This window comes from Theropithecus gelada, chromosome 12, assembly GCF_003255815.1.
Source record: "Theropithecus gelada isolate Dixy chromosome 12, Tgel_1.0, whole genome shotgun sequence".
Classification (NCBI taxonomy): Eukaryota; Metazoa; Chordata; class Mammalia; order Primates; family Cercopithecidae; genus Theropithecus; species Theropithecus gelada.
The window spans coordinates 96,187,143-96,198,921 of NC_037680.1; the positions used below are offsets into that span (position 1 = coordinate 96,187,143).

At 58.0% G+C, this 11,779-nt stretch overlaps 2 protein-coding genes across 4 annotated transcripts; one reads left to right on the top strand and one right to left on the bottom strand.

Moving 5' to 3' along the window:
- Positions 1–107: 107 nt before the first annotated feature.
- CHPF (chondroitin polymerizing factor) lies at positions 108–5,711 on the bottom strand. 2 transcript variants are annotated; one of them, XM_025405158.1, is made up of 4 exons: positions 4,414–5,711; positions 2,782–3,355; positions 2,113–2,292; positions 108–1,801 (listed from the first exon to the last, which is right to left on the bottom strand). In XM_025405158.1, the coding sequence occupies exons 1-4, from the start codon at positions 4,725–4,727 to the stop codon at positions 542–544; spliced, it is 2,328 nt and encodes a 775-aa protein (XP_025260943.1). In that variant the 5' UTR covers positions 4,728–5,711; the 3' UTR covers positions 108–541. The 2 variants fall into 2 exon arrangements, with proteins under 2 accessions (XP_025260943.1, XP_025260944.1); XM_025405159.1 differs by lacking the exon at positions 4,414–5,711 and adding an exon at positions 4,101–4,281.
- On the top strand, positions 4,852–11,771 carry TMEM198 (transmembrane protein 198). Of its 2 annotated transcripts, XM_025405163.1 has the most exons (6): positions 4,852–5,200; positions 5,335–5,566; positions 5,914–6,083; positions 8,694–9,269; positions 10,340–10,542; positions 10,894–11,771. In XM_025405163.1, exons 3-6 carry the CDS (start codon positions 5,918–5,920, stop codon positions 11,029–11,031), a joined length of 1,083 nt encoding a protein of 360 aa, XP_025260948.1. In that variant the 5' UTR covers positions 4,852–5,200; positions 5,335–5,566; positions 5,914–5,917; the 3' UTR covers positions 11,032–11,771. The 2 variants fall into 2 exon arrangements, with proteins under 2 accessions (XP_025260948.1, XP_025260947.1); XM_025405162.1 differs by having other exon boundaries at positions 5,195–5,566; positions 5,879–6,083.
- Positions 11,772–11,779: the final 8 nt, after the last annotated feature.

Below are 11,779 nucleotides of genomic sequence, written 5' to 3' on the forward strand. Positions count from 1 at the left end.
TTGGTCCCGGGTGAAAGGAAAGGCAGGCCCCAGCAGGGGCAGGGGAGCCTGTGTGCTTAGCCAGTTCTCCCTCCCCCACACCCGTCTACCCTTTCAAAGCTTCTGAATCACGAGTCCACACTTGGCCAGTTTATTAAAGGCAGGGAGCTTCAGCAGGGTCCAAAAGGGAGAAGTTGGGAGATGCCCCTCCTCAGCTCCCTGCTTCCCTAACAACTCTTCTACAGCCCAGCCCCCAGGGCCCAGAGGCAGGGCTGGCGTCAGGCAGACTGTACTGCATAAATATGTGGAGGCCACAGCCCGAATCAGCAGCGTCAGGGGGCAAGGAAACTGGGTTTGGGGCAAGAAGTGGGTGGCTCTGGGGGCACCTCCCCCAGTGCTTGTCCAGAGCCCAGGGACCCACAAAGCCAGAGAGGGGACCAGCGGGCCAGCTTGGGGTCTGGCTATGGCCAGCCCTGCCCAGCGAGGCTGGCAGGTGGCTCTGGTTTTGGGGGAGGAGTGGGGTGGGGTGTGGCCATGCCATGGCCCACGGGGACAGGTGGGGTCAGGTGCTGTTGCCCTGCTCCTGCTCAAAGAGTAGCATGGCCAGCTGGGTTCGGGATCCGAGGCCCTCAAGCACACTCTGGCGGCAGCGGTGGTATAGGTCCTCACTGAGCCTCGCGCTGCATGTCTGGGCCCGGTAGCGCTGCAGCAGCGCCGGCTCCACTGCCCGCAGCACATGCAGACTGGAGAAGTGGAGGAACAGCTCGTACACGTCCAGGCTCTCCAGCAGCTCCTCTTCTTGTTCTGAGGCTGCCGCCAGGCGACCACGGGCTGCCACGTAGTCGGAGTTGTAGAAGCAGGCCTCGCTGGCTGCCTGGCGATCAAAGCGGCCAGTGTCACGGCCCAGCTCTGGGGGCCCAGGCCCTTGTGGTGGGGCCACAGCTGGGTGGAAGGCTTGGAAGTGCATGGGAAAGAAGGCCTGCCAGCCGGAGATGGCATGCATGCGGCAGCGGTTCAGGAAGTCAGGCGTGAGCACCGTGTCTGGCCCGGCCAGCAGGAACAGTGTGTCCAGTGGGTGCTTCTTGGAGAGTAGATCCATGAGGCGCAGTGGTGAGGGTGCGGCTGTCTGAACACTGAGCCATGGCACCCGGGCGCCGGGGAAACGCCGCTCCAGCTCTGCCACGTGGGCCTTGACAGGTGCGAAGACATCTGCGTGGGCTGCGCGCTGGGCCTGGCGCGGCTCATACAGTAGCAGCAGGGTCAGGGCTGCCGCAGCATCACCAGGCTCCAGTGCTGCAGTGGCAAAGGCCTCCAGGAAGCCAGGGGCCAGGTCACGCTCAGCCGCAGCTAGAGGCAGGAGCACAGTGAGACGTGAGGCCTCAGTGACATAGGGCACAGGCAAGATCTCCACGCGGCTCAGCGGCCGGAGCAGCTGTACTCGGCGAGTGAGGGGCCGGCGGCCTCCCTGGGGGGTCAGTGCCTCCAGTTGTAAGTCCAGTGTGTATTCCATACCCCGGGCTGGATCAAAGCGTCGGTAGCCATTCACCAGTTGCTGCTTCTGGAGCCGCAAGGCCGGGTGGTAGCGGCGGTTGAGCTCCTCTAGAGCTGTCCCCAGAACATCAGCCACATCAGCCCGATCAGCCCCACGCAGTGGGCAGCGGGGTGAGCCATCGGCGCAGGAGAAAGCGTGCTGCTCTGTGAAATAGTCCCAGCGCAGCACCTCAAAGCGGGAGGCCGGGCGGGATGGTGCTGGAATGCCCACAGGCCAGGCAGCTGCCCGGTCACCATCAATGGCCAGACGGCTGGTATTCTGGATCTCCCACTGGATCAGAGAAACAGGCCATGAGTAAGGGGCAGACCAGAGGAGCAGCACACAGCTGGGGGACTGGGTAGGCAGCAGGTGCCACTCAGGATGGGTCACTAGTCCCCTGCCCACCCAGGGTCCTTACCTATCATTTCCCCAGCATAGACAGCCTAAGAGCCTGGAGGCTCATCAGAGAACGTAGAAACAGGCAGGGGCTGGGAAGTAGTTTTGTTCTGTGATTCTAGTGCTAACTTTTCATTTCTCTGGGATCTCTGTGACCTCTCAGATCCTGTGCCCCTCACTCCGCCATCCCCAGACCTAGACCATACCTGTAACTCCTGGATCTCCTGGTACGTGCGTTCCAGTTCAGCTCGGGCGAAAGCCTTGTGCAGCTGGTACATGTGCACAGGGTCACGCACAGGGTGGGCTGTCAGGGCACTTCGGAAACGAAGGTCCCCCTCCTGCACTGGCTCCCCAGGGCTCAGCTCCAGATGGCTATAGTGCACCCCCTGGGGAGAGGAAGGGAGGGGATCTGTTATGAGCTGGCATTGTCTTCCATTGTCTCATAGTGAGTATCTCATCTCCTCAGTCTATGACCTGTTGTGGACTTACAGTCTGAGGGTTTAAGTCTACCTTGACCAGTTGTGAGTCTGTGTGACCTTCAGCATGCCTCTGCTAGCTCATCTGCGAAATGGGCATGCGTCCTGTCTCAGAGCTGTCCAAGGGCTAAAACAATAACTAACATCAAATGCCTATTATGTACAAGGCTCCCTTATTTTCCCTAATCCTTGTGACAACTCCGAGCAATAATTATTTCTATTGGCACAGAGGAAGCTACTGAAGCCCAGGATATTGAGTAATCTACCCGGGGTCACAGGGATAGAAAATAAATGTCCGAATTGGCATGGAAAACCAGGCCTGTAGCTCCACCACCCCTTTGCCTCTCAGAGGGATTTGAACATGACAGGAGGTATCGGCGGGATAGCTTATCATCCCACCTCATGGTCACCAGTGCAGCCCACCCCGGTGGCATCGAGAATGCAGCGACCCAGCCACTCGTCAGGGCGCGCACTGACGATGTCATTGCGGCAGCCTTCCAGGTGGGGGCGCAGCTGCTGCAGCAGCATGCGCGAGAGCAGCACCCCAAAGCCTCCGTGGCAGTAGCGGCCGGGGGTGGGCTCTCCGCCGATGAAGTCCTGGGGCCGGCCCAGGTACAGGTGGGCGGCGGAGGCCAGGCTGAGGTGGCCAGTTAGGCGGGCCAGGCCGTGCGCCTCGGTGTAGGTGGTGTCAGGCACCAGGAAGAACCAGTCAAAGTCGTCGCCGTGCTGCTCCAGCAGGTGGCGCAGCGCCAGGTGCAGGTGCCCGATGGGTCGCTCCTCGCCCAGCGTCACCACCGCCATGCCAGGTGGGGCCCGGCGGCCCCGTGCGCCCGTCAGGAACACCACACGCTCCAGCCGGTGCCCCAGCGTGCGGTTTACGGCCACGCCCAGGGTGGGCAGCGTGGCCTGAGAGGTCAGCACCGCCACCAGCAGCCTCTGCCTGATGCCCAGCTCCGTGCTGATGTAGCGGGTCCTAGGGGAGGAGATGGCACTAGGTTATCAAAAAGACAACGGGGTGGGGGGTGGAGGAGGGTGGAGGGGGTGGTCAGCACAAACTCCGGCAGGTCGCGTCTTCTCTGCATCTGTGTTCTCACCTATGAATAGGATAAGAATAAACCCTCTCTCCCAGGGGTCATGAGGATTTAAACGAAATGGTCTTACACAGGTAGTTCTTTGCATTTGTGAGATGGCAATACCCACCCAGATAGGAGAGAGATATTGTGGGTCTGACTCCAGGGTTCGCTACTTAGTAACTATGTCCTTAAGTGTGTTATTTAACCTGAGCCATCTGTAAAATGAGACTGATTATATCTGTTTAATTATATCTGATTATATCTGTCTGTCCAGCCAAATGCTGGACATACCATGTATCTACTCATTTCTATATAAATATGTCATTTTGCCACAAATGCCTCACATAAATTATATAAAGGAACGTTTGGAATAGGGGTGTACTAAGTGTTTTTGCAGGGAGGGGCAAACTGGACTCAGGGGCTCCAGGAACTTACCTTTGTTAAAGCAGAAGGTAAATTGCAGAACCAGCATTTGAACCCAATGTTACTTAGAAATTATTTCAACTCATCAGCAGATACATTAATGGGATGGGCGCTCCCTCCCCCAGCTCACCCTGAGGTGGCCCTTGTAACCCACTCAGGAACAAGAGATCCAGGTAAATCCTAGTTCTCGCCTTTCTCTTTCCCTGTTTCTATACACTCAACCCTATATACAAGTCATTTCTCTAACCCCAGTAGCCCAGCCAGGGAGCTAGTAGGATCTTTGGGGAGCCATCGGGTCGAGTCGGTTTAGGACACAGGCCAGCAAGTTCAGCCCAGGCCGGGATAGGGCCCAGAGAAAGCCTCGGACTGGCCCCATGGCTCTTGGGGAAGGCAGGGCCATCGGAAGTTATCGGGGCCCAAAGACTTCCTGGCTCGCCAGCCCCTTCCTTCCGGAGCCCGACCCGGGCCCGGGCTGCTTCCCAGCGCGCGTCCCAGCCGCTGCCCAGTGGGTGGAGCAGGCGCAGCCGATCACTACCTGACGGCCTTTTTGGCAGCCTGGCCGGGCTGTGCGGGATGGTAGGGCAAGACGCGCGGCTCCCAATTCTCCCCGGCGCCTGCGCCGGTCCCGGGCTTCTCGCGCTCCGCTCCGGGCTGCACTGAGTTGGGCCGTCGCGCCGCGTTGGTGTTGCCGCGCGGCGGCAGCTCAGAGTCTCCAGGTTGGGGCGGGCCTGGGCCGCACGGCTCCTCCACCCAGGTGACGCTGAGCAGGCTCAGGGTGAAGCCCAGGGAGATGCCCACGGCCACGGGCCCTGCGGGCCGCAGCACCGACAGCAGCAGCGATGCCCGCATGGCGCCCGGACCGCGGGTCCCCGGCCCTGGCGAAGCCCCAGAGCAGCCAGAGGAGGCTCCGAGGGGGCGGGACCGGGGAGGGGGCGGATCCAGAGGGCTCGGGTCCCGCGGGCGGGCCCGCTCCCTCCCCGCAGAGCAGAGCCAGCGACCCGAGTCGAATCCCCGGGGCCGCGCCTCGATTCCCCTCCAGCAGCTGCTCTAGGGTGCGCAGGGTTCTTGCGCTCGGCCCCAGAGCCTCAGCCGCGGCCGCAGCTGTCCGACGTGTCACTGCAAGGGCCCCGCCCCCGGGGTGGGGTCTCGAGCTCCCGCTACCGGAGAGGGAGGAGAAGGGGGAGGTTAAAGGGGAAGGGCCCCCGGAAGTGCCCCCACCTCGGTGCGGGAGAGGGAGACGCCGGGGGCGGAGTCCCCTGCCTCCCGCGGCGTGGTTGGTGCGTCCCGGGTGACGTCAGAAGCAGCCCGCCCCTGCCTGGATGGTGCGCCCTGAGTGACGTCAGGAGCAGAGGCCGGAGCTGTCCATCAGCACCAAAGGCCGCGGGCGGGCTCAGGGCATGGGGCCGCGGTTCTGGGGCGGCCCGAGCCCCGGCTCCTGCTCCTTCCCCTTCCCCAGGCCCAAACCGAGTTCCCGGACGCCGCGGGACTGGAGTGCCAGCCGGTGTTGGAGGTGGAGCGGCGCCGCCACCGCGCCGAGACCAGTCTCTGCGGCCCAGCAGCCCCCTTCCTCGCACGACGGACTTTCCCTGGACCCCAGTCAATTGGAGCCTGTGGCGCCCCGCAACCCCGGCCCCTCGGGCGTCTACACAGTCTCTTTCACTCAGAAGCTCAGGTCGCCTCCAGCCCAGGTAAATCTTGGACAATCCCATATTGAGCCGCCCACAGACGAATCTCTTGGCTGCCTTCTTCTCACTGGCAGCACACTCCCCTCATCCCCCCTGACTCCCGTCCCTCTTTTAACTTCATCCCAGTCTCCTCTAGCCAGGCACTTTTGTTTCCCTTTGTCTTTGCTCTCCACTCCAGAGATGCTTCCAGAGCTGCACAAATGTGGATACCACTCCTTTGTCCACTGTCCTTGCTGAGTTCTCCCAATCCCTCTCCTACCCCTATCCTGGTGGGGACCCAGGACTCCTCTGTGACCCCAACTTTCCCTCTGTCAGGTTAACTTGGGAGGGTGACTCCCTTCTATTCCCAGCATTATGCCGGGGACTGTGGCAACACTGCGGTTCCAGCTACTGCCTCCTGAGCCAGATGATGCCTTCTGGGGTGCCCCTTGTGAACAGCCCCTGGAGCGCAGGTACCAGGCACTGCCGGCCCTCGTCTGCATCATGTGCTGTTTGTTTGGAGTCGTCTACTGCTTCTTCGGTGAGATCCCCATCTCATCCCTCACCTGGGCTACCCAGTGTTTTCCCGAGTTCTTTTTCTGAGCCCCTCAAGTCTTCTCTGAATCCCTCTACCATCGTGAATAATTCTTCCTTTTCTTTCATCCCACACATTTATAGATTGTCTAGACTCTATATTATAGGAAACACAGGTTTTTGGATTAGGCACACCTGAGTTTGAATTTACTTAGCTTTGCAGTTACTAATTGTGATGTCTTGGGCACATTAATCTGTCTGCGCCTCAGTTTTCTCATCTGAACAATGATCACATTTATCTCATGTAGTGTTATAAGAATCAATAAGCATTCAATAGATAGTAGCTATTGTGGTGAGGATGTGTTTGGGTCACTGTGCTAGATAGGCACTGAAAACACTTAGCAGGGTCATTACACATGGTCCCTTACCATAGGGCATATCATCTGACAGGAAGCAGACTCCCTGGAGCATTTACACCTGGGATACATATTAGAGCGGGCTGGATGGTGGTCACACACATCCATCCAGCCTATAAGGCAGGCTCCGGTAATCAGAGCTGCTGTGAATACTTGTACAGGATGGGTACTAAATAAGGGAACTCAGCTGAGTGGGCAAGTGGGGGCTAAAGTCCAGCTCATGCTCTGCCTGACAAAATCTGGGCCTTGGTACAAAGCTGCTTTGCCTAGAGAAAGGCACACCTTTTTCTAATATGCATAAAGGTGCCATATGGGCTAGTGGCCCACTGTAATGGGAGTAAGTGACCAGTGGCTCTGCAGCAAGAGTTACAGAACTTCAGAGGGGAGAGTGAGCTCTGAAGCTGGGGGCCCAAAGAAAGCCTCCGGGAGGAGAATTATAGGTGAGTGGGACCTGTGGGGGGCAAATGAGGCTTGGGGGCTGGGGTTCCAGGTTGGGCAGAGGTAGTGCAAGACTTGTGTTCTGCAGCCTCCTCCTACAATGGGTGGGTAGACAGGGTTGGGAGCCAGATGGTCCCTCCCATTCCTCCCCCAAACTCTGGGCTGAACAACTGAAGAGTAGGCAGGAGGAAGTGCCCCCCGCAAGGGTTCAGGACACGTTCTGGGCCTCTGAGGATTCTGTATCACCTCACCCCCTCCATATCTGTACCCACTCCCTCTGCATGTTGCTCAATGTGGCCTCATATTCCCTCTCCTGGGCTTCCTGACATCCTACCCCTCTTGGATACCACTACTCCCAGGCTCATGGACTCTGAGCCCTTGTCCACGCCCTACTCTCTCTGCTCACAGAGCCTCCTGGACTCTCATACTTCCCCCTACTCCTGGAAGTGACTCTCCTCTATTATCTTTCTCTTTGGCTCTCCCTGACTCCTTGACCCCCACCTCTGATTTCCATCTTTCCAACTATTCAGAATCTCCACTTCCCTCACCCTTTCAGGTATCTCTAATGGGCCTAATGGCCCTATAACCTCCTTATTTCTGAAACTCCACAAACACTATTTCCTTCTCTTTGATTCTGTGTGACCTCATGTAAGCCTTAGTGACCTCCACCTCCCCTCACCTCCAGTTATGTCATTACCTTCCATCCCTCTGACCCCCTCTATTACTCCTAGCTTTGATCACTGGTTACTCCTCTCTAATCCCTATAACCTCATCATTTGATCACCCCTCCCCATACTGTGATCCCAGTAATTCCTTGTTTTGGTCTCAGTGTTCCTTTCTCTTGGAAATCATTTTATACTCTCAATGATTCTATTTCTGTCAATCTCCCTAACCTACAAATACCTCATTTTCCAGGACAACTCCCCAATAACTCTGCTTCTCTGTCCTCTTTGTAACCTTTCAGTGGTGCCATATCTCTGAAGCCCTGTGACCCTCAAAAACTCATCTTTCTGAACCTGTGTGACCCTCACCTCTCAACTTTTTTTTTTTTTTTGAGACAAAGTCTTGCTCTGTCACCCAGGCTGGAGTGCAATGGTGCGATCTTGGCTCACTGCAACCTCTGCCTCCTGGGTTCAAGTGATTCCCCTGCCTCAGCCTCCTGAGTAGCTGGGATTACGGGTGCGTGCCACCATGCCCGGCTAATTTTTTGTATTTTTAATAGAGACAGGGTTTCACCATGTTGATCAGGCTGGTCTTGAACTCCTGACCTTGTGATCCACCCGCCTCGGCCTCCCAAAGTGCTGCCACCACGCCCAGCCCTCGAGTTTATTATGATTTCCAAATACCTCATCTCTGTGAGCAATCCCTTCTCAAAGACCCCACTGACTCTTTTGCTGATCCTCTTGGGATCCCAATGACTTATCTCTCTGACTCCTATGATCCCAATGACAGCAATGCACGAAGTCACCCTTGACTCGAAAGATTTATCCTAACTCTTGTGATCCTCAAATATATCAACCCTCATGATCTCAATGGTTATGTTTGCTTTCCCATTGACTGCCAACAGCCCTATCTCTCTAACCTCCCTTGACCTCAATGGCCCCATCACTGATGCCCTCATGACCCCAGTGACCCTCAATTCTCTGATCTTAGTGTGTTTGTCTCTGGTTCCCCTGGGATCCCATGTCCTTGACCCCTCGGACCTGCTCCCTCCAGCCTGGTGCCCTCATCTTGGCCCCTCACTAGCCCCTGTTCCCCTCCAGGTTACCGCTGCTTCAAGGCAGTGCTCTTCCTCACTGGGTTGCTGTTTGGCTCGGTGGTCATCTTCCTCCTGTGCTACCGAGAGCGGGTGCTAGAGACACAGCTGAGTGCTGGGGCGAGCGCGGGCATCGCGCTGGGCATCGGGCTGCTCTGCGGGCTGGTGGCCATGCTCGTGCGCAGTGTGGGCCTCTTCCTGGTGGGGCTGCTGCTCGGCCTGCTGCTCGCAGCTGCCGCCCTGCTGGGCTCCGCACCCTACTACCAGCCAGGCTCCGTGTGGGGTCCACTGGGGCTGCTGCTGGGGGGCGGCCTGCTCTGTGCCCTGCTCACTCTGCGCTGGCCCCGCCCACTCACCACCCTGGCCACCGCCGTGACTGGTGCTGCGCTCATCGCCACTGCCGCTGACTACTTCGCCGAGCTGCTACTGCTGGGGCGCTACGTGGTGGAGCGACTCCGGGCCGCTCCTGTGCCCCCCCTCTGCTGGCGAAGCTGGGCCCTGCTGGCACTCTGGCCCCTGCTCAGCCTCATGGGCATTCTGGTGCAGTGGCGGGTGACAGCTGAGGGGGACTCCCACACGGAAGGTAAGGGGGCACAGGCCAAGGTGGACATGAGAGGAGTGGGTGGCCAGGGATGGGTGGGGGGCTGAGTGACTGAGGAGTAGGGGACAGCAGCAGAAGGCCTCGATGGCTGTAGAGAGCTGACTTGCTCAGGGTCTGGGAGGATAGGACCCAGGTGCCATCATTCATTCCACAACAACATATGGAGTGTTGGCTCTGCACCGACACCATTCCAGGCACCAGGGATACAGCAGAGATAACACAGACAAGGTTCCTGTCCTTATGGGTGTACATTCAGGGCAGGCAGGAGACAGATAACAGAGATGCAAACAAACCAGATGATTCCAGTTGTGTAGAGTGATATGACAGAGACATGCAGGGTAATGTGAAAGAGTGACCTATGGAAGCTATTAGAGTTAGGGTGGTCAGGGAAGGCTACTTGAAGGAGATGATATGTAAGCAGGCACTTGAAGGCTAAGGGGCCAGCCATGCAAAGAGCTAGAGAAGAGGAAACAGCAAGGGCGAGGGCCCTGAGAAGGAATGAGCTCAGCTTGTTTGAGGAAGTGGGGCAGGAGTATGGAAGGTGAGGTGTGGGAGCCAGGGTGATTGCGTGGACCCTGTGGGTCATAAGAAGCACTCCACATTTTGTTGGAAGGGCAATGAGATACCACTGGAGGGTTTAAAGTAGGGGAGGATAGAATCTAATTTAGTTTTTGGGATGCTCATTCTGCTGCTGAGTGTAGAAAGCATTAGAGGGAGCAAGTGTAGGGAAAACCAGTGAAGAAGCAGCTGTGATTGTCCAGTGGAAAGATGATGGTGGCTGGCCTAGGTGATTGGGAGAGGGATGACAGCCTGGAAGGGGGTACCTGGAAGCCTAGGAATCTTCCATAAAGACCTATGGAAGAAAACAACAACAGCGGGGAGTCCCCTCTGAGAGGCAGGAGACCAGGAAAGGAAGTGACAGGGTGGGAGTAAGGGGTTATGGACAAGAGGAATCTGGAAGCCTAGAGCCCCAGGTGGGAAGAGAGAGGGAGGGCTCAGGGGAAATAAGGCGCACAGTCCTCTGAGCTCCTTCTCTACCCATCCCACCACAGTGGTCATTAGCCGGCAGCGCCGACGCGTGCAACTGATGCGGATTCGGCAGCAGGAAGATCGCAAGGAGAAAAGGCGGAAAAAGAGACCTCCTCGGGCTCCCCCCAGAGGTCCCCGGGCTCCTCCCAGGCCTGGGCCCCCAGACCCTGCTTATCGGCGCAGGCCAGTGCCCATCAAACGCTTCAATGGAGACGTCCTCTCCCCGGTGAGCTCCCTGAGCCCATCCAGCCAGAATGAGAAGGAAGTGTGGAAACTCTGTCCAAACAGGACTGGGCTTTCCCCATGGACTGGTTGCTATCTAGAAGGCCTATTTGTCCATGCATCGGAGGCCACGCACCAGGGGCTTGGTGGGTCCAGCTGATGGCGGGATTGGGGGAAAGGTGCCCTCAGTATGGTTTTTAAGTGGGATATGGTTATGTGGTGGGGTCTCAGGGCTGTGGACTCTGGATCTATCGCAGTCTATAGGGGTGTCAGGCATGTAGGAATTCAGGAAGAGGTGGCTTTTAGGGCAGGATTCTGCGGTGGGACTCTCACACCTATGTTTGCTCCCCCACAGAGCTATATCCAGAGCTTCCGAGACCGGCAGACCGGGAGCTCCCTGAGCTCCTTCATGGCCTCACCCACAGATGCGGACTATGAGTATGGGTCCCGGGGGCCTCTGACAGCCTGCTCAGGCCCCCCGGTGCGGGTATAGCCATATCTGCCTGTCTAGACTCTGCAGTCACCAGCTCTGCCAGCTCGGGGAGGCCTGCTAGGCTGCCACTTAGCCCCCTGGCTTTGGCTGTCCCTCTCCCCAGCCTGGAGAGGGCTGGCCTGGTCACTAGAAGGGAGGATTGTCTCAGGCGAGTCTTGGCCTGAGAGGAAAGCCCCCTCCCAAGCTCCCAAGAGGCTCCTGAGGAACTCGGGGTGTGAACCCCATTGGGGTGTGCTCAGGGTTGTGAGTGTGTTGCCCGTGTGTCTGTGTGTATGTGTGCAGGGGTGGGCGGGCTTGGAGGGGACGCTGGGACCCTTGCCTTAGATTTCTGACTGGTAGGGTTTCTCCAGGCTCAACCCCACCTCCTCACCCCCTGCCGGGGTCCCATGGGCCACCTCCTGCATGTCTCCGCGGAGGGGCTACCTTCCTTCCCATCGCCCTGCCTCCCAGCCAGACTCATCTAAGGGTTCTTGTCCTTGTCTATGGGGCAAACTGTAGCACCCCTCACCCTGGTCCCCTGGCCTCTGCAAAGCCACCAGCCTGAGGGCAGTGGCAGGAGATGGGGGTGGGGGGTGCTGCTCTGGGCTGGGTTGGGAAGGGCGTTGGGGAGGGGCTGAAATGCACGGTGCATGTCTGGTGTCTGTCATGCCAACCTGGACACCTCATGCTTCTGTCTCCCCCACCCCACTCTGTTTTACATCTTTTATAAATGTGCCAAACTGCGTGGCCTCTGCCAGGAATGGTGGTC